The 22,558-nt window shown below is 41.3% G+C and overlaps 1 protein-coding gene across 1 annotated transcript in view; it reads right to left on the bottom strand.

Annotated features, from left to right (window-relative positions):
- LOC147229503 (zinc finger protein 646) overlaps positions 1-21,472 on the bottom strand; it is a 28,574-nt gene extending 7,102 nt beyond the window's left edge. The window contains exons 1-4 of the mRNA XM_086154974.1: positions 21,298-21,472; positions 8,706-11,428; positions 3,580-4,689; positions 1,684-2,546 (exon numbers count right to left, since the gene is read on the bottom strand). Of these exons, the coding sequence (XP_086011100.1) occupies positions 1,684-2,546; positions 3,580-4,689; positions 8,706-11,233 (4,501 nt within the window). The 5' untranslated portion in view covers positions 11,234-11,428; positions 21,298-21,472. The remainder of the gene's footprint in view (positions 1-1,683; positions 2,547-3,579; positions 4,690-8,705; positions 11,429-21,297) is intronic.
- Positions 21,473-22,558: the final 1,086 nt, after the last annotated feature.

The raw sequence follows: 22,558 nt of genomic DNA, 5'->3' as shown, positions 1-22,558 counted from the left end.
CTCTAAACTCACATCCTAAAGACTAGTGCCATCCATTACAAGTGTTAATAATCGTATGAGATTATAAATAAATGCATCATTACAATGATCTGTTGTCCTCGCTGGAGATTTACAGTCAGAATACAACAACAAACACCTTCTGCACCTTGCTGGCTTTTTTCCCTCCTTCTTCTGGCGCAGACAGCAGAGGCCAGCGATGTCCCCAGAAGCCGCCAAACAGATTCACACACACAGATTCACTTGCGAGTGGGGAAAAACGGAGCAGGACAGAACCTCTCTGACACGCCACTGCTCAAAAGGTTGAAAATCTTAAGGGAGACATTAGCAAAATGACACATAGCTATGTTTCCTCTGTTCTAATAGTTTATAAACAGCATCACTCAATTACACTTTATTCAACATAGCTTTGAATTTTGTGAACTGGTTTTCTGACAATTTTGTTTCATTCACTTAATTGTTTCTGAATTTCAGTGATGAACTACTCTGTTTCAAAGTTGTTAGTCGGCTCTGTGTCAATCAATACCAAATCAAAAGGTTTACTTAATCCGGACGAGTGTTTAAATGCGCACTTCGAGATTGACAACTTGACCAAAATAATCAACATGAACAAGATAACACAATCGAGTTTCAATCGCCAAGACCTTATAAATTCAAATGCGAACAAACGTCAAGAGAAATGAATTATAGTTTACCTTAAATGCATTACAATTGCAATAGAACAACCCTTTCCCAATTCAACACCCAGGCATTATTTAAAGGTGGATTTTTTTTTTGGGGGGGGGGACTGTTTCTCCTTGAAAAATCTTCCATAAATGAAAGCCTGAATGATGGTAGGGAAGTGGTTAGAGGTGACTGGGATAGCTGTCCAATCTGGGAAGGGGGAGAAAATCCCTAGAAGCAGTTTTTGAATCTGTATGTGCGAATGATGAGACGGGAAGAAAAATTACGCATATTTAAAACCTCATGTCTTCAGTCCTAAAAGCCAAAAGAAATTTCTGCTGAACACCATCCAGCTTAAAAAAGGAACCCTTTGACCTTAGCAGGCATTATCGCAGCACCTGCAGGTTGGTCACATTGAGAAAAACAGTCTAAATTTCATCTGACTCTGTCAACACTGGTTTAGAAACATTGTGACAAAGGCCACCAAAAAACGAAACGAAAACAAAAAAACAAAAAAAAAAAAACAATCGGTCGAAACTTACAAATGTTGTCAGAGGGGATGAAGGCCAGAAACAGAACAGCAACGACAGAGAAATTAAACAAGACTTCCTTCACTGGGACCCTCACAGCAGGTCAGGACCTCCGAGCTGTCTGTCAGTCTGTGTGCTCAGGACCTTGTCTGTCCATTAACTGTCTGTGAGTGCCTCTGCAACCGAAATTCAAAGTTCCAGGGGTTAAGCCCTAAGCATTTCAGGCACCATGCAGCATTATGTCTGTAAGTCTGCCTGCGTGTCAGTCAGTCTGTCAGTCGTCCATGAAGGAAGCCTCGTCTCATGAGTGGCGTCCATTTTGTGTTCTCCCTCCTGGTGTGAGTGTATGTTGAGTCATGCACACACCACAGCCACACATGGAAAATGAGGAAAAGGAGGGTGAGCAGGAGGAAGAGCTACATTTTGGCACCCTAGCATGTGACCCAACCACCCCCCTCCCTCATCCCCTATATGAATGGGCCACCGGGCATACCCAGGAAGTTGGGCGCGGCCATGGCCATGTGAGGGGGCGCCGTAGGGCCGCTCCAGTGCACCTTCATATGGTGCCGCAGGTTGGACTTGGACGAGAAGCGCTTGTCACACTGCTGGCAGGAGAATGGCTTCTCCTTGGTATGGATGCGGCGGTGGCAGATGAGTTGGGTCGAGACCCGGAAGGACTTGCCGCAGTCAGGGCACTGGTACCGTTTGGGCTCAGTGTGGATCCGCCGGTGGTTCTTAAGCGACATCAGGTTGGGGAACTCCTTCTGGCAGGAGTTGCAGAAGAAGGTCCCTGTCTTGTGGCTGTTCTTGTGGTTGAGCAGAGAGCTAGCGTGACGGTACGAGCGCCCGCATTGGTCACACACGTGGGACTTGAGGACCGCACTGTTGTCTCCCCTCATGCGGGCTCTGGTGACACTGCTGGTGTCAAGTCCTTGCTCCTGCATCAAAGTTATGTCCAGGCCTGACCCCCAGCCCAACTCCTGGGAGCCCCCTGGCCGGGGCTGCTGGGATCTGGGCTGGCGGGGCAGCGGTGCCTGGCCATGGGTAATCTCCATGTGGAGTCTGAAGCTGGCCTGTGTGGGGAAGGCGCGCTGGCAGGATCTGCAGGTCAACTCCTGCTGCTTCTGGTGAACACGGCGATGGTTGTAGAGCTGGGAAGAGACACGGAAAGCCTTGCCACAATCATGGCAGCGGTGGCGGCGTGTCTCTGAGTGGATGCGTCGATGGTTCTTCAGGGCAAGGAGGTTGGAGTAGGTCTTGAGGCACACGGCACAGTGGTAGATGCCAACAGTATGGGTGTTCTTGTGGTTGAGAAGGGAGCTGGCGTGGCGGTAGGAACGACCACACTGATTACACCTGTGCACAGATGAAGAAGGGATGGGAGGGGAGACAGATAAGAGGGAAATAGATTAGAAACTGAAGAAGGCAGCAAGCTGTCAATGTTCTAACTGGTTTCCACCTTTTTATTTATGTAAATAAATGTAACTTCTAATATGTTGCACATACAGGTATATGATCTGAAATCCGGCTCAAATTTTTTTAAAAGGACTATTACAAAGTGGTGAACCATTTACAGCTATTACTTCTGGAAAAGTCAGAGGGTAGAGGGCTGTTGGGTGGGTGGGTGGGGTGGGGGGTGGGGGGGGGAGTAGGAATATGGTAGCATGTACATGGTGGGAACTGGGAGGTATCTGCTGCTTCCTGCACTGCACAACATGTATGTAACTTCTTTCTTGGCCCAAACTATTTCCAAGACCATCTTTCACTTCGCTTATTTGGGTGACAACAGCATTCTGAATGGAGTGATGAAATATCCAACCTTACCCTCAGAGAATCGACAATGTAGGTCAAGCAGCTAGCATAAATATCTGCTATTCGTTACTTCAATTACATCTGGGCATGTGCAGTGCAGCTAGCTACAAATACGTCCTATTCTTCCTGACAGTCTGCCAATACATCAGAATGTAGCGAGTCTATCAATAAGTATACAAAGACTATTAAAATGATGAAATCAAAGAACACATAATATCAATAGGTTTTTAACTTTTGCTGTACTTCTACACACAATAGTCTACTAAAAATCTAATTTGTGTAAAATGTTGCTAGGAACACAAGGCATGAAAACAAAACATCTAAACATGAAATGCTTGACTGTAGGTAACCTACAGCTAAAGTGTGTGCTAACTGAAAGCAAACGGGGTTGACTTATCTGGTCTCTCCACTAATTCAATTTGTCCAAACTTCAGAAAAATCCGAATTCCGGCACGCGTATGGTCCCAAGGAAGCCGGATTGGAGATCATATACCTGTAATAGACATGTAGACACCTAAATTTATCTTTGCTAAATTTTACAACTTCGAAGAATCACAAACAACTGACGAGAACTCACGTGTACCGACACTCTTCGCCCTCTCCCGTGGGTGCAGTGGCCTTCCTCCTGACCTCCATGCCTACCTGGTTGTCCCCACAGCGGTGCCTGGCCAGACCCGATCTCCCTTGGAAACTCTTCCCACAGGTTGGGCAGCCAAAAGGAGTGGCACCCTCTTCATGGACCTTCTGGTGGTTTCTGAGAAACCTAGCCAATCGGAAAGCTTTCCCACATGTGTGGCAGATGTGCTTCTTGCGCTGCGTGTGGATGCGCATGTGGTTGCGCAGTGCCATGTAGTTGGTGTAGGGCTTATCACAGAAGTTGCACCGAAAGTTACCGGTTTTATGGGTGTGCTTGTGGTTTAGCAGGGAACTGGCATGCTTGTAGGCACAGCTGCAGAGGTCGCAGGCATATGGCCGCTCATCTGAGTCCAGGTCCACAGAGCTCCTCTCCATGCTGATGTTGGTGGAGCTGTTGGTGGAAGAAGAGGATGGCAGGTGTTGTGCTGGACAGTCATGGGCCGCGAGCTCATCTGCTGTGGCGAAGCCTTCACAGCAACCATCACATTCGAAATCCATCTGAGCCCCAGGGCCCTGTGGGCCTTTGCAGAGGCCAGCTGTAGTGTGAGTGGCAAGCTGTCTCTGGGTGCGAAAACCTTTGCCGCACTCCTGGCAGTTGTGCTTCTTTTGGGCAAAATGAAGGCGCAGGTGATTTTTCATAGCCAGTCTGTTTGGGTAGGTAGAATTGCAAACATTACAATGATACTCCCCGATCTTGTGGAGATTCTTGTGATTGGCAAGGCTGCCTGCATGCCGGTATGTCTTTCCACATTCCTCACAAGCAAATGGTCGCCGTCCACTCTCTGCTGGGTCAAACTTCTGAGGCCGAGAGGTTCCAGCTGAAGAATAGGGCTTTTTGAACCCCTGATGGCCATATTTAACACCCATCATTGGGCCTTTCGAAGACTCTCCTCTCATTGTTTGCATCTGAGATGGGCCAGGCTGCTGAAAGCGGGAACCGTTTGGGCCAGTCCGGACCAAGCCTTTTGCCCGGTGCTCTTCGTGGAGCCGGAGGTGGTTAATCAGCTGTTTTTGGATCTTGAAGGCCTTGCCACATTCTTCACACTTGTGCCTGCAGCAGGAATGAACAGAGATGAAGAAAACACAAAACAATGACCTTAAAACAAAAATTTGATCAGCTACAGAATGTCAACACATGAGTTTTTGAATGCTGGTCTAACAACAGAATTGGGATCGGAAATACCTAATTTTTTGACCCCCGAGGAAATTGAGTAGAGCATGCCCCAGCCTAATTTCAAAGACTAATTGTTTAACTTTCACCAAAAGACAGACACTTAAAGCTAACACTACAGCACTAAGTCCGGTTAATATAATATGCAGCGCGCACACACACACACACACACACACACACACACACACACACACACACACACACACACACACACACACACACACACACACACACACACACACACACACACACACACACACACACACACACACACACACACACACACACACACACACACACACACACACACACACACACACACACGGACTTAAATAAGGTGGGGGAAAATAACTTTCAGTTCTTTAAAATCAATGCATGTCTTGTTTGAAACTGAATGACTGCTTCATGAGGTCACAATAGTATTTTTAAAATTTAGACACAGCACACAACAGACACATACCAAAATACTGAAATAAAGGTAGCTCCTTAAGATACCAATCACTTTATATGATTTTTTTTAAGATATGAAGCGCTATCCTTGAAATACAAAAAAAAATAAAAAATAATAATTCACGATACGAATACAAGAAAATCAAAATTCAGTTTCGAACTCCCACAAATCAAATACGCTTCATGACGCCGCCGCATCTTCTGAATTCGCACTCCTCGCTGCTCTCACCTTGAAGAATGCCTCAAGGCTGCCAGAATCCCTCGGCCACTTCGCATGTGCAGTTCGTACAATACGCATATCTAGCATCGTGTTCCTATCTCGTGTGGCATAAATTTTATATCTTTGAGCTTATTTGGTGTATTGATTTTTTTTTATAATCATCATGGGCCCTAAGAAAGCAAGTGGTAAGGCATGTGGTGAGCCCAGAAAGAAGATGCAAAATAACAGTGAAGCACGAACGTGGTGTGTTACTGATATCGCACGTGACTATGATCGCAATGCATCCACAATATGTACCATTTTGTGAGTTGCAGGGGCAATTAATTTGTATACTGTTATTTAAATTTAAGATATGGGAAAAAAGAAAACATATGATCCTGCTTCTGAAACGAATTAAATTCATATATTAAGGGACCACTGTTGCCCTGTATTGTATTTTTTTTTTACTCGGACCCTCTGAAACCTCTTACACTTAAATGTTTATCAATCTATAAAACAAAATGGCTTGTGTATTAAATATCCTCATAACAGTAACTAGGAATTTCTTTTATTCAAATACGATCTGTCATTATCATTGTCTGGCCTTTTCCAGAGCTATTCTTTGGCAATTTCTGACCACTTTCTATCAGTCTGAAGAAAATTATGTAACTATCAACAAATGAAATGATCTTACTCAATGTTACTTGTGATACATTGCACCCCATCTCTAGAGCTGCAATTTCACATTCAGGACAGTGTAGTTTCATAAATGACGTTATATCACAGCGGCAAAATATGAAGTGAGGAACACAGCTCTGTAAGAACCACTTTGGTAACACTTTAAGTCACAATTGTTATTTTGCAAAGACAAAGCTACAATAAGTATGTCGACACAGGCACATATAAACTAGTCTCTTCACCTCTATATCAGCAATTGAACTGATTACAGTACATAGTATTTTGAAAATATCTGCAATATTGCCAAAGATGCTGATTCAGGTCTGAGTATAGGCTGATACCACAAGATTTATTTTGCCCCATTTTCAAGTGGCATCTTAAACAGCAGAGGACAATTCAAGCAGATTTCTCACCGTACAAAAGGAAAATATTGAGAAATTATACAGAGCTTGTCTTAATTTAATCTATTGCAGCAAATTACTGTGGTACTACAGATGCCAATTCTTTAGGCTCTACATTTAGGGAATTAATCTCTTCAGCATCAGTGATCAAATCAGCAAGCTTACAAGAATCAACAAATGCTGCTAAGTGTTTTGCTGTGTATCACTGCATACATGTATAACAGTGACACTAAGAGCATCATTTGGGTTTTTCTGCTCCACCAACAGCAAAATTCAGTGGAGAGATGTGATGTTTTATAGACCAGAAACAGAAAGTTCAGTCTTGCTACATTCATTCATTCATTCGTTCAATCATTTTCGCTTATTCAGTACCCAGGGGTGCAGGTGTGCTGGAGCCTATCCCAGCTATCATTGGCTGAGGGGGATGGTACACCCTGGTCCAGTTGCCAGTCACTCCAAGGGCCAAATACAGAGACAAACAACCATTAACGTATCTGGGTAATTTGGGTTCTCCGATTAACCTTCTGAATATATCTGGAACCTGGGAGGAAAACGGAGAACCCGGAGGAAACCCGAACACGCGCAGAAAGAACATGCAGACTCCACAAAAAAGGCCCCCTGTGGGAAGTGAACCAGTTCTTGCTGTGAGACAGAAGTATTAACCACCGTGGCGCTCAGTCTTGCTACATGTTGGTACAAAGGAAAAAGATCAACCTCCAGCAGGATTCAAGCTAGCTTTGAAAGCTACATTTCATTTTGAAGTTTTCAACAGAAAATAAAGAGGATGTTTCAGCTGACTGGCAAGCTATTTAACAAACATATCAAATGTAATGATCTCACTAAAAACGCATCCTGTTTGAAAGCTAAACCCATGCATGCTGCTGAGAAATATCATCACCACCCGCATTAAAACACCTTTACTACGCAGCAGTTTCTGACAAGTTTATGTGCAATCTGTAAATGAAACAATTTTACAATTTGCATTTGGGTACGAAAGAAATGTACACTAATCAAGTTATGCTTTCCAATAGCAAGAGTACGGACTCGCATTTGTCCGAGGAGGTTCTCAGTCATCCAGGTCATGGTGAATTCTTGTCAAAATCTTCTTTTCTTGGGACCTTAACTTGAGTTTCTTCACTTGAAGATGTTTCACCCATCATCCTTGAGGCTTCTTTTGTTCTAATGACCTATGAGAACTAAAGCAGCCTCTTGGAAGATGGGTGAAAAGTCTTCAAGAGAAAAAACTCAAGTCCAGTTGCCTAGACAAGAATTCAACAAGAACTCCTATTTGTCATTAAGTTGTAAACATTACAAATACAAAGCATATGCATGTGTTTGAGTAGTAAACTAAATCATGGAAAGGTATTATAATAGTTCAGTATGTGGTCTGGCATTTTTGCAAAAGTCTAGTATGGTTGACTAATTTACCTTGTAGAGCTAAGTTACAGGCCAGGATTTGCTGGTTATGTTCTGCACTTATAGACTGATATGAATCATATCACACATGAATCTCAGTGTTATTAGTGCCAAAAGAAAAAAAAAAACAAAATTAGAAAATTCAACTACTCAATATCTACTCGTTTATATCAGCCCTGAGTGTGTGAGGTGACACTAGAGGAGTAAAGTGTGTTAGCTGTCTCGATAACATGGTAAAACAATCTTCACATTTAGCCCACCAACACGTTTGATGAAATATTAATATTTACATAATATTTCAAAAGCCTCAAAATTAATTGCAGAAATGTTAACATGGTGTATATCAAAAGACAACAGTTTCCAACCGTAGACATCAAATACATCCTCACTCCTTATCACTTCTCTCATTGTTTTATAAAATAATGTTTTTTTTCTATTTCAATTACTGCACTCAAATTGAGAGAAAATAATGTTTTTATGATTGAACGGGCCATGTAAGTACAAAATTGTAGCAATTTCACTTCAGGCACTGGTATTATTCATTACTATATTTAATTTCTGGAAAACAGAAATTGTCCTATAGCCATCAGAATTACTCAACAACTTATATTTTGGTTGAATAAGATTGTTACATTGCTTGAAGAAAAAAAAAAAAAAAAAAAACACAAAGAACCAAAACTTTTAACTAGGTTTCTCGCTTAAATTTTTACAAAGATTTTTTTTTAAACAAAAATTAAAGGGAGCAGGCTTACCTCTTGAGGTCAAAGTGAGTCCTTTGGTGATTCTTGAGAGCCAGTAGATTGTAGTAGCGTTTCTGACACACCAAGCAGCGGAAAACACCAGTCTTGTGAGACTTTTTGTGGTTCAAGAGGGAGCAGGGGTGTCTGTATCCCCGTCCACATTGGTCACACTTATGGGGCTTATCACTTTGGTCAACCATTGGTCTACGTCCGTCACCACCAACATCACGGCTTCCCCCGGCAACCCCACCAGCAAGTCCATCCCCTCCAGACATCCCCTTGGCTCCATTCAGGCCCTGTTTGCTAAGTGAACCAGCCCGGTTCTTTCCAGGACACAGGTGTGTGATCAGATGGTGACGGTCAGCAAAGAACATTCCGCAGTCGACACAGATGTGGTTGCGCCCATCCATCTTGTCGTTCCCATTGGCAGAGGTGCCTCCGATACCCTGTCCGTCTGGTCGTTGCGGACCATGGACTAACTGGTGATTGAGAAGATCTTGCTTCCTGGAGAAACTTTGTCCACATGTTGAGCATATCATCCTCCAATCCTGTTCCAGACTGGATGGTCCAGGCCCAGTTGGGTTGTTGGCGTGACTCCGCAGGTGACTGCGGAGAGCTCGTAGGCTGGCATAATGGTTACCACATACAGAGCATTGATATACTTCCCCATCATCATCATCATCCTTGTCATTGTTGCCCATTCTTTTGCCTCCACTCTGGGAGTACTGCCTCTGACTGCCACTCTCCTTCAAACTGCTGGAACTGCCAGCAGGCAGTGAGGTTGTATTTGAGCTGTGATAGTTTATGTTCCCAATAAAGCCATTGGACATGCTGCCCTGTGGCTGCCCACGGCGCGGACACATGTGTGACTTGATGCCAGATACATCCCCATACATCTCCCCACAGTCTGCACACACATGTCTATCAGCCTGCCGGTGGGCTGAATTGTTCTGGGTGAGTGAGCTCCCATCGAAACGGTCATGGAACTCCAAAGAATCCAAGCCGCTACTGTGGCCTCCATCTGGCACAAAGTGGGCAGCATCACCTAGATTTCCTGGCAGTGAGATGGGTGTGGTTGTGCCACTACCCTCCTGGACATAGCTCTGCTGAGAGTCCAAAGTCAGAGGCTCTGGGGAAAGCCAGTCATTAGTATCATTGATAGGCTGGTTGGAGGGGCGACCCTTGTGACTCCTGAGGTGGCTGTGCAGTGCTGCCAGGTGGGGATATTGCTTACAGCAGATGGTGCACTGATAGTGGCCTGTCTGGTGACAGCGTTTGTGGTTAACCAGGCTGCCCGCATGTCGGTAGCTCTTGCCACACTCACCACACTTGAAGCGCCGCTCGGCATCATCTGGAGAATTGGGCTGGGGCACACGGCCCCCGGCAGAAGAGCCCTGTGATCCAGAGCTGAGTGTGTCTGAGTTGAGGATAGAGTTGTCCTGCCCATGCGATGCAGGGTGGGGGTCATGGGTCAGATAGTGTACCTTTAATGTCTCCAAGTCTGGGTGTCCAGCGCCACAATAAGCACAAGTATAAATGGGGTTGTTGACAGGGGGGCCCATAATGGGGTCATAGGGCCCTCTCTTCTCGCTGGGAAGGGGCGGAAGGGGAAGAGGATCCCCAAGGGCTGGGGTGTATGCAGGGGAACGGACAGCACTCAGATTGTGAGGCATGATGCCAGGAAAACTTCTTGGTAGGCCAAGGGAAGGCGACGCCGTATTGTGTAGGAGAATGTGTTCCTGGAAATCTGACTTACTAGGCAGCGCCACCTGGCACAAGTGGCAGAAGCAGGAGGCAGTGTCGTCACTCTGGGACGACTGGGCGCCACTGCTGCTGCTGCTACTGCTGCTGCTACTCACCATGGAGGTGCCAGGGGTTTTGAACTTCGAATGAGTTCTTTCGTGGCTGTTTAAGGCAGCCAGGTTGCTGAATTGTTTAAAACACACAGAGCACTTAAAAGTCCCTTGCTGGTGACACTTTTTGTGATTTACCAAGCTACCGTGGTGGCGGTACGTTCTGTCACACTGGTCACACTTAAACGGTCTGTCCCAAGCGTCGTCGGATTCAGGAGAGCCTTTTTTTGCGTGGTCGTCTGATTCGTGGCTTTGCAGGACACTATGTCCCATACCACTATTGTTCAAATGAGAACGCCCAAACCCGTCAGAGAGGTCCTGGGCGAGACCGTAGTCCCTCTCGTCGTGACCCCCTTCTTCAGTAACTTCTTCACTCTCTTCTTCTGTGTGAGCACTACTCGGAGACAACGTATGAATTCTGAGGTGGTTCTTTAAAGATACAGCATTGGGGAGGGTGCGGGTACAAACAGGACACTGGAAAGAACCTACTTCATGAGACTTCTTATGATTAGCGAGGCTGGTTGCGTGTTTGTAAATTCGGCCACACTGTTCACACTCAAAACGTCCAGTTTCCTCTTGCTGGTAATGTGCTTTCATATGCTCTAGAAGACTTGGAGTACTCGGGCAAACCATATCACACTCTTTACAGGGGAAACCCTTGGCTCGGCTCATATCATGCATTGCCATAGTACTCCAGCGTGAATTGTTAGGGAGGAATCACAGTTCACAACAGAGCAATGAACAGTGATGTTGGGGGAGGGAGGGAAGGGGGGCTTAGTATTTCAGCTGGCCATGGCCATTTTTCAGTTCAGGTCCGGCCAATCAAGGCCCACCCTTGCAGGTGGTGGGCCTGCAGGGGTCACACGAGCCGATGAGGTTTTACTGCAGAGACAAGGAGCAGAACAAAAAGACAAAGAGTCTTCAGAGCATGAATCAAGATGAATCCACCTGCATGTCATATAGTTTTGTAATTTAAAAATTTATTTATATCATCACAACTAGTGTGTATCAGTTGGTATTGGGTTAGTCTTCAGCTTCATATTGAAAAGTCACTGTAAACAAAGACAGTATAAAATTGTAAATTAGTTCATATGGAGACAGACTTTTTTGAGGGCAAATATAGGCCCATTTACAGTACAAAAAGAGTATAAATAAAAAAGGCGACATCTGCATTCTAGCAATTTTGTAGATTTGCCAATTGTCAAGCATTTTTTAAACCAGATATTTATGATTCAAATGGAATCCAAATAATCTATAGCAGAGGTATTTCTTAAGGTGGTCCATCATTACATTGAGAGAAAAGCCTATTGATCACTGTTTCATTCTTAAGTAAAAAAAAACGAAAAGGACAAAGAATGAGAATTAGTTTAATCTTTTATTATTATCCTGATATAGTTTCTAACTTAGGTATGAACAATCTTGACAAGTTTGAAAGGTTTTAGACCACAACTGTTGCACCCTAACTAAATTCATGAGTATTTGTTTATCAAAAACTTTTCTACAGTAGTCTGTTAACAGAACCAAGTTTATTTTGAAATGTTTACATTATATGCTGCCATTTTAGTTAAATTTTCTGATTTAGTTTCATCTGCACAATCTTTCAAAATAAACAATGACGTAAAGACGTGTGTTCACTTCTATAAAGTAAGTATCGTGGTATCTCTGTATCGTAACAATACATTTATGCACATTCTAAGATGCCAAACAAAATTGTTCTTTTTGAAAAGAAATTTGATTTCCAGGCTCAAAACACTAGAAAAGGGAATTGGGAAAAAATACGATCTAGGGAAAATAGAAAAGAAAAAGTAACCTGGCAAAGAAATTTTACTCCTTAACTCAGAAACAGTACCTATCTGGGTTGTAATCACATTTGGAAAAGGGATCCTTAAGTCTCCCAGGGGTCATCAATTCTGAGGTTTTACAATAATAACAAAATCACAACAAAGGTTATCACATCTTCCTTAACTGCAAAAATTTAAAAGTTGGGTTTGACTGACACAATGGCTCTTCATTGAAAAACATATAAACTGAATGATCATTCACTGTCTGATCATTCACTGTCTATAAGAACAGCAACTTGGACGACAAGTCATCAAAAAGAAGCAAATCTTTTACGTACTGTTACATTATTGCATTATTGACCATTTTCCCTTTCAAAGTAAAAGATACTACAAAAACAGCCTGCCACTGAGTGCATGAAGTTACATCACATACAAAAGTCAGTTGAAATACAAGTTACACATTTCTTGGTGTGTGTTAAAGTGTGAGCATAAATAATGAAATTGCAATTTTCTCTGAGCTATTTTTCAATGTATTACTCAATTAGTATATATGGGTAAAAAAAATGAAGGAAAGCACAATTTGAGTGTGCCTTTATGAGCTGAATGAATTTGAAGGAGAATAACAATTTGAACCCGAGTACATAATATGATTTCAATTTGTTTGCAAATGTATCATTTATCATATTATCCAACTGGACAAATATTTTGCTCACTTGCACCTTTGGCATATTTTTTTTCATACAAAAATAATTATTTCCACATAAATTTAAATAATATGTATATTCATTATAGATATACAATATACCTAGCTGCTTAAATTATTTTATACAATATTATCTACTGCACCAACTACCAAATATTTATTGCTAAAGCTATCAAAGTATGAATTTATTTGAGATAAAGAGCACTTTCTGTGATGCTTCTAAAGAGCTGACCATGCCAGATTAATACCATAATATATTTAAAATAAGACAATAGAGGCGCAGTATTTAAAGAATCCACATTGTTGTAGTGTACGCTTGTGTATAGATGATCTTGGTGCATGCAGGGCTGCTGGTGCTGCAGCTTGCAGGACACACCTTTGTTGATCCCACACTGAAAACCACTGCAGCGTCAACAAGCCCCCCCTCCACCCCCCAGACTATCTGACGTCGCACAGCCAGCTCAATCAACTAGTGCGACAACACAACCTAAATATCAGCTCAGATCCAGACTACAACTAGCTAACACAGACACAGACTGATTACATTCATTCATATCATTTTAGTAAAAGACTTGCCGTATTGGGCAAGATAGCTTTGAGAAATCCAATACGGCAAAGGCATATTACAAGTCAACAAGAGATTATGTTGTTCAGGTCAAAATTATGTCCTACTCCCCTATGAAACACAATAACCCTGGCTTGAAGAGAGTGGATAGATGGCAATGTGACAAAACAAAGTCAGAAAAAAGAGAATCAGTTATTTAACAATAATGGTTTATTTCATATGAAAACAAAAAACTGACAGTGAAACAAAAAATATGTTGCTTTTGTGTGGTCTTTAGGGCATTTTTGGAAATTTTCATCAATAGGGAAATATATTGCTGGAAAAATTGTTGAGTTGATTAATCAAGAGTGAAAACTGAAAAACCAAAACAAGCACACTGGTCAATAATCGGATCAATCACGACTTAAAGATCAGCGGTCATTACACTCAGTCAAGGCTTGTAACACTTAACAAGATAATCTCTTTGTGTGAGATCAAACTATCTTAATCTGATTGGACACACCTGTTTGCAGAATTACTTTTGCTAGATCATTGCATTACAGATTTGCATCACAGATTTTTGCATTACAGATTTGTTGCTCATCCTTTTCATGGAGATATTTCAGACTTACAGACTGATTTTTTTATATAACAAAAACCCGAGACCTCAATGTATTTATTCCGTGAGCCTGGCTGCTACAGTTACAATACAATAGTGTCCACATGAAAAACTAATAGTTTTTTAAGGATGTGAAAAAAAATTGCCTGTCAAAATACATGCTTGCACACATGCACGCGCACATGGCCGTTGGTTAAAAACTCTTAGGGGTTATAAAATTCCTCTAAAGGTGGATGAAACATCTACTGAATATAAACAACATGGACTGAAGGAACAGTAGGAATATGTTCAAGTTGGGTGCATTTTTACTAGTCGAATAACTAGTCGAATATTCTGAATAAATCAGAATAAGTCAATAAGAAATCCGTTTGATGAACTTCAAGGGTTTTCTGCAGTAAAACAAATCAGATCACTATTAACTTGAAGACAAGTGCACAACTGGCTTAAAAATAATTATCGGACAAGGCATTTATTCATTTTCAATCAAGCAAGGCACCATGTGCAGATCTGGCATGTTTTAACTAATCCTATTAATAATACGAATGTGCTATATTACACATTAGAAGTAACATCCTACAAGGGTTAAGATGGCAAGTACCTGTGACAAAATATAGCAGCACACAAGTATCTGAAAATCACAATTTTGAGAATGAACGTGATCAAACTCCTACGGAAGCACAGAGGGTTTCACCATTATGCTTGACTCACAAATTGTTGACGAACATTATATGTAATAATTTAAATAATAAAATACCTATTTCTTGTTATTTTAAAAGGAGGATGTTATAACTTTCCAGTATTTTGAGTAGACTGAGGTTAAGTCATTAACAGTCACATTTCCTTCACTTGTTATTTCAATTTGTGCATTTTTGCAGGATTTTATAAACGTTCCTTTTAATTTTTTAAATAATTTTTTGTAATATTTCATTTTAACCATACACTTATGATACTGCTCATGACAAAAGCTGTTATGGCCACTAAAAATGAATGGTTATTTATGTATTTAAATTGGATGCTATCATCAAATCATATGGCTGAAATTTAATTGCAGTGTTAAAAAGGTTTGCGCAAAAAAATAAATCAAAGGTATATACTCAATAAAATGTTAAGTAGAGCAGAATATGTATTAAAATGCAGAGCGAGGGAAATGGTGACAAAGCTGAAAAAACAAGACTGATGTTGATATATTTGATGGATAAAAATTGAGAAAAAAAAAAGAACAGATTTTTCACTTGGCCATTATAATCTGTTTTTATCTTTCTCTGCAGACTTTTTGTCACCCATAATAACTTAACATCTGGTGTTGTTTTTGGAGTGAAATCATTTGTTCAAAATATCATGGTTAAGTAACCTTTTCTCATCAGGGGAAAAAAAATGTGGACACTTTGAGTTATTAAAGTAACTAATTAAGAAAGAAAATTGTCAAAATGTGTTTTTTATGTGTGTGCATACATACAGCAGAGCATACATTCACTCGCCAATTTTGTGAGGTACTCATTCCTTCTAACCAGTTGATCCAACTCTGGCCTAGACATACATCAGAAGACTGAAAAGCTTTAGAAAAGGTTTGTGAAAAACTATCTCACACCTGTTCCCATCTTAAGACTATTTTTAGTTTGAGATTTTATAAAACACTGTGGGTCACTATTCACAAGACTACAACTAGATTCTTTCAGCAATTTTTTGCAATGTTTTCACTGGGTATTTGCAGAGCCTCTGCTATTTTAGACTATCTCTTTTCGTTCCCCACTAGGCCATGATACATCAGAGTTGTGGCTGTACAAGCTGGGCTGTTCTGCCCACAGCCGTACCATCCGCTCCTCTTTCTGGACATATTGATCGGGGCATCCAACTCCGTTACCATTCATCCATACTGCAAAAAAATATCTTCTCTACCACCAGTTCCACTCTGGTGATTGTTTCACCAGGTTTCCTCTTTCCGATTTTTGTCAGGGCTAACCTATTGGTTGCTGATTGTGTAACATCACTGTAAAGAATAAAAGACCTGCAATAAGATCAAATGTTTGATACTGTCGTAAGCCCAAGACTGAGAAAAGACTGATCTAAAACTGCTCCGATTACCAATTTATACTTAACGACCTAGATGACAAGAGATAGACATGGCTCCAGTAAAACTCCTCAAATTTCCCCTGACTTTCAGTTTTTAGTCTGCTACTGTAAAATTCCTTAGATGTAAGCCCAGCATTAATCCTTGGATAGATTCAACAAAAGTCATTGAAACAGTCCTCAGAGATACTGGTCATGATAGGGTCACACAGTTGCAAATAAACCAAATTCGAAAGGGGGTTTACTGGACTGGTTTAGTAGATTAATGACTGTTTAGGCTGCTTGAACATAGCAGCCTCACTGTTGGGTTCAAAAAAAAAACAGCTGATATGATTTGAGCTTTGTTGCATGGCACATTTTCTGGGTGTAGATAGCCATCAGTAGATGGTATGCCATGTTCAAAGAAAGATATGGTAGCAACAATACTGTAGGATGTTTAACCATTGTTAATTGATGATAAAAAGGAGCTCAAAGTGTGCAAAGAACATATATCCAAAATTGTTATACGACCACCTGCCTCAACTGTTGACAGACGACAGGTTGTATCCTTGCTTTCAAATCATTGAAACCAGTCTGACCAAACCACCTTGACTTTCAAAGCAGCAACTGAAATTTATCACACAAAGTAACAATTTTTTCAATCTTCCTTTTGTTCAATTTTGATCAACTCAAAAAAGTACCGTATTTTCAAGGCTATAAGGCACACATAAAAGTCTTAGATTTTCAACCCTGAAAAAGGCAGACACGCTTATGAAGCACAGTTTAAACTGAAGGCCATCAGCTACGCGAAGGAACATGGAAATCAAGCAGCCACGAGAGAATTTAAGATTAATGAATCGATGGTTCGCAAGTGGAGGAAGCTGGAAAATGAGCTCCAACAGGTCAAGAAGACGAAGCTGAGTTTCTCCGGACATAAGGCGAAGTGGCCCGGATTGGAGGAAAGACTCGAGCAGTGGATCATCGAGCAAAGAACGGTGTGAACCGGCCGTTCAAAGTAAGGCTGTGAGCAGCATAGGAGTGATGGATGACCGACTGAGACCACAGTTTAAGAGAGGAAGGCAGCGCCGGGCAAGTTACGCCACAATTTGCGAATGGATTGTAGATGCTTAGGCTAACGTGTGTGCTGGCACTGTCGTTCAAGCTTTCGCAAAAGCCGGCATAATTTCCGAGGAGCAGCACAGCATAGAAAGTGACTGACAGTGAAGAAAGTGAACCTGGCATGATTGATGGAGATTTAGCGCAGCTGTTCAAATCAGAAACAGAGGATGAGGACTTTGATGGGTTTGACTGATGACAATTACTGGTAAAAAATGTGAGTGTATTGTTGTTGTAAGGCGGACGTAATAGAAGACACAATGAGAATGTTAAAGGGGGAAGTGTGGGCGTGGATCGTATATAAAACCCACGCCCTTTAATCAGGTGCGCCTTATGTGTGTGTTAAATATGGCACACCTAACTGAGACTGCGCCTTTTAGTATGGTGCGCCTTGTGGTCGTGAAAATACGGTAGACTGTTTTTTGTTCCTAGCTGACAGGTGTGGCAACCAGTGTGGTCATCTGTGGCTGTGGCCCATCTGCTTAAGTCCTGGCGAGTTGTGCGTTCCGAGATGGTCCTCTACATACCTTTGTTTAAACCAGGGGTAATGAGTAACTGTTGCTTTTCTATCATCTCCAACCAATCTGGTCATTCTCATTTGACATCAATATGGAATTTCACTGAAAGAGCTGCCTCTCACTGGATACTTTCTTTCTGAACTGTTCTTTGTAAACCCCCAGATGGTTGCATGTGTACCACCTCATAAATAAGGCCCGAAACATACAACCAAGCCATATCCAAAGTCAAATTCCATTTTTTCCCCAATTCTTATGCTTCATTGAAACTTCAGCAGGTTACCTTGACCATGTCTACCTGTCTGAATGCATTGAGTTGCTCTCATTTGATGGTCTGATTTGATATTTCCTGCAGTTGCAGGTGTACATTATGAAGTGGCTCATAAGTATAGACTACATACATAACAACAAGGTGTCAAACTGCAAAGTTTCTTGCATCTATTTAACATAAGATTATTGTCTGTTTCTTCAACATTACATATTATGTTTTCCCAAGAGTTCATAATTTTGAATGAATGGTCAAGAAAAAGACATAAGAAATAATATGTATCAGCTTTAAGACTTCTGTAATTAGGCACACCGATACATTTTTATACATTGAAAAGATCCTTCAGTAGCGTATGATGAATGCTACGAAAATCATACATTTATATTCATTATTAGATACAAATAAGTTCTATGCATGACACATTAAGCATTTGAAAAAGAACTACATTGGCCTCATGATAAACAAGTCTTCTGATAAAAATTTGTTTTCTTGTTAGAGAATCTGCTGTTGTGAGAATCTCTATTTTCATGCTATTTCATTACAGCAATATTTATTCTAAAAACAAGTTTATAAAAATATGTATCTGCGCTGAGTTACCACAATATTTAGCGAATTAATTTACATGTTGTTAAATATCAACTGTATCACATGTTACATGCATCAAGGAGGAACTACCAATGCTCAGGACTACAAACAAGTTTTAATATTCAGTCAATCAAATGACCATTTTCAGTTTCTACTCTTTACTTTGAGGGAAGACAAAAATCATTTACTATTTTTGACGATTGTTTATAAACTGAGTGAAACCTCTACTCATAGACAAATCAATTCTACCTTCCTAAAGGGCATGTATAACACAAAAAATGTAAAAGCAAGTTTGCTCACCTTCTGAGACAAATAGACCACAACATAGTCAAAATCTGACCATAACTACAGACTTGTGGTTATTTATTACCCTTTATGAAACCATTATTGTTATCACTCCACTGGTATAATGTTCTTTCAAATTAAATTGAATTCTACGTGCTAATTGACATTTCAAAACAACTATCAGCGGACGTCACTTTATCTACTGATGTCCAACCAAACAATAGTAGTTATACTGCATCCTTTTTAAATGTGCTCATTTAAAAAAAAGCTCTTAGTGTCCCCAGGGGAAAGAAAATAATAGAATGTTTCAAGTAAGGGTTTTTCTATGAAAAGCACTGGCAAAACGAGATCCTTGATCTTATAGAAAATCCTCTTAAAAACTATAATATTGACATCACAAATTCAAGGCTTCTACAGCATTCTAAAAATGTCTATTTTTGATCAGTTTTGTTTGTAATAGCCTTTGATGATGGTGTTTTTGTATCATTGTTTGTAATGTGTGACTAGAGGGAACACGGAGATCAACGCTTATATACAGTTAAATAGGTACAGTTAAATATTAAGATAAAGGTTTACAATGAGTAACATTGTACATCCACAGATGTGCAAAGTTACATTTTCAAAGAGATAATTTTAATTTAGGGGGCAACATGGTGCAGGAGGTCTTTGGAGCCCAACTGGTTGGATTCCATGCTCATCCTGGTGTGTCGGAAGTGTATTCGAACAAGGCACTGAACCCCTAACTGCTGGGCTGGCAGACAGCAGCCGACTGCTCATGGTTCATCCATGGTGGTTTAATTGCAGAGAACGCATTTCCCCACAAGGATTAATAAATAAATTAATTCATTAATATCATTAAACTGTGATCAAGTTGACAATGAGTATCTTTCGAACGACAGTGGTTTTCCAAGCCATTTTACTAAACTTCTATTTTAGTCTTTCATTTAGATTGAAGTAACAAGAGATTTTCACAGATTACACTTTTATACTGCATTCACTCGTTTGCCAAAGCAAAGTTAATATCCCCAAGCATTAAATTGACAGACAATACAATGGTAATTTGCCCGAAACGCGTTCAACAGGTTCAGACATAAAAAAGGCAGCTTTCATACTCTTGTTTCTATTATAATCTCTGTACCTTTTCCCTCCACATTTCTAAGTCGGCAAAAATGACCTGATGTTTTAATCCATTTCAATCGCATCAAACTCCAGTTTCACTCCTTCCAACTTTTTCCTCCCGAATCCGAAGCCAGCAACATGTAGGTAACGAGAAAGATCCGCTCTTCAAATCACTGTTTCAAAAATAATAGCTAGAGTCAGATGCTACGAGATTAGACATTTCACCGCCGGTCGTCAGAAATTAACGGAGTCAATCAGACCATTTGAGCAATTATCCCTAAAACCATCTTTCGCCGTTGACATAAATCTCCAGATCGCGATGTGGACACGGAGAGGAGTCTGGCCCAGAACGAACCTCGCCGGCCACCGCAGGCTCCCTGACCTTGGCCTGTCTCCTCTCGGTCGGTTCAGCTCCAGCAGGAGCAATGCGCGACAAAGCGGGGCATCTCCACTGCCGACATTTCCTGCAAAGGCTATCCGCTTGTTTTGGGGGTCTGATGCCCGAGACCGACCGTACAGGCAAGCGCGGAGCTGAGCGTTAGATAATTGGCGCGATCAAATCGGTGTGTAAAAGAATATGGTGCAACCAACAGGGTAGCCAACACCTTCAGCCATCAACCCACTTTCACTGAGACCCCATTTCCATCGGAAAATGGCTTTCGAGCAGCGAGCCATTTTGCCTCCGCTAGTAGACTAGCCTGGCTTTTATAAAGCCGCGAACACTTGAATTGCAAATGCAGCAACTGACACCAAGGTTCCGATTAAATTAATTGCAGGAAACACGATGCGAGCAAACAGAACAAACAGTCGTGCCGATTGTTACTTTCTCCCAAATTGCAGTGTGTTGATGCGGGGGGGGGGGGGGGGGGCGCAGGCAGCTAACGTTAGCATTAGCACCCAGTTAGCAACCCCCTGCGATGATGGTAAATGAGCACGATGGAAAGAGCAAAACGATAAACAAAACGTATCGACAACAAGCCGGAAAACTTCCCACGATTATTTAACGGTGAGTTCATGCAGCACTGGATGTGACTGTGGGCCTGCAGCTGTTAACTTGCCTGCCACAAACCCAGAGCTAGCCGCGAGCTACACAAAGATCTCGACAAATACAGCGCGGCCTCCATTGAAGGAAAGCCCCTGCTTTTCAGACCATGTTCACGTTAAACTTACCCCTCAATCGGCCTCCGCCTCCCGCACGCCGAACAATGGTCTCGTGAAGATGCAAGATGCGCTAATTTCACGGGTTCGACATAATTAGAGGACTTTCCCCTTCCTATTCAACAACCGACTTCAGGCGCTCGGTTGGCTACCCCGCTGCCGCTTCGACAACATACTTCCTGCCGCGGCCGCTGCGACCCGCGCGGCGCCTCAGTGCACACGGCGCGTCATCATGCGCACAATGGAAATCCATCCGCTTGAAAAAGACACTTTTCACGTGCTGCTCAATTTATTCCCCTGTAATTCTCCCAACTTCCTTTTTAGTTAGGTGGGCGTAGGATTGTTTTTATTTGAAGAAAGGTTGAATGCTTGTTTCGTCTTCGCTAATTGTTCCATAAATATCTTGTTTGTTTTTGTCAATTAGTATTTATTGATTCTTTTGTTGTTGTTTTCGGATTCGCCACATGCTCAGCTTGCATCGATGTAGGAGGCAACACTAAACGCATGGCAAAGGGTCAATAAAAAAAAAAATCCATTTTAACACAAAACTCTGATCCAGCCTCACTTATCTGGCACAGTATCATTTACAGGTTTGGAAGTCAACGTAAGTAGACCTTGTTATAGTGCTCTAAACGTTTTTTTGTTTTGTGTTGCTTTTATTTATTTATACCTTTCACTATCCTTTTTTCCTTCTCTGGCTTTGCCTCATCAAAATGGTCAGCCATTTGTAAACTGATCCGAAATCACCTTAAAATGCATTACCTAACCAAAGAATTACCCATCCAATTAGTAATTACCTGTAAATTTGTGGAAAAAAACACTTCAGTGACAAGAAACTTCTGTAGATTATAGGGAATTTATCTACTTAAGTGACCATGAATTCAGAAATATTACACATCCTGAAATTAAATCCAAGTATTCCTGAGAACACTTTCAATTGATAAAAAAAAATTTTCAGGATGGCATTTTGCAACTCTGAGGAGGGGGGATGGTTAAACACTGGAGGTAAACTTGTCCGTGTTCCTGTATACTTTTGATACATTCGAGAACAAATTCTTTAAATCTGACCATTTTATTTCATTGAGGTTTTAACTGCTTTTCCTGTACCAGGGAACTTTAATCCAAATCCAATTAAGAAAAAAGTTTTTTAACAAGGTATAGAAACATCAGCTCCTCAGCAAATACGATTTTGAAAATAGGGAAAACCAGCATTTGGCATACAGCAACAACAAAATTTGGGTATGGTCTGAAATATCTGTATTGTTGAATAAAT

Source organism: Fistularia commersonii, chromosome 11 (assembly GCF_037954325.1).
Source record: "Fistularia commersonii isolate RoL2024-O1a breed Wild chromosome 11, RoL_Fcom_v1.0, whole genome shotgun sequence".
Lineage (NCBI taxonomy): Eukaryota > Metazoa > Chordata > Actinopteri > Syngnathiformes > Fistulariidae > Fistularia > Fistularia commersonii.
Note: the sequence above shows the minus strand (reverse complement) of the source record. Positions and strands in the feature narration are given on the sequence as shown.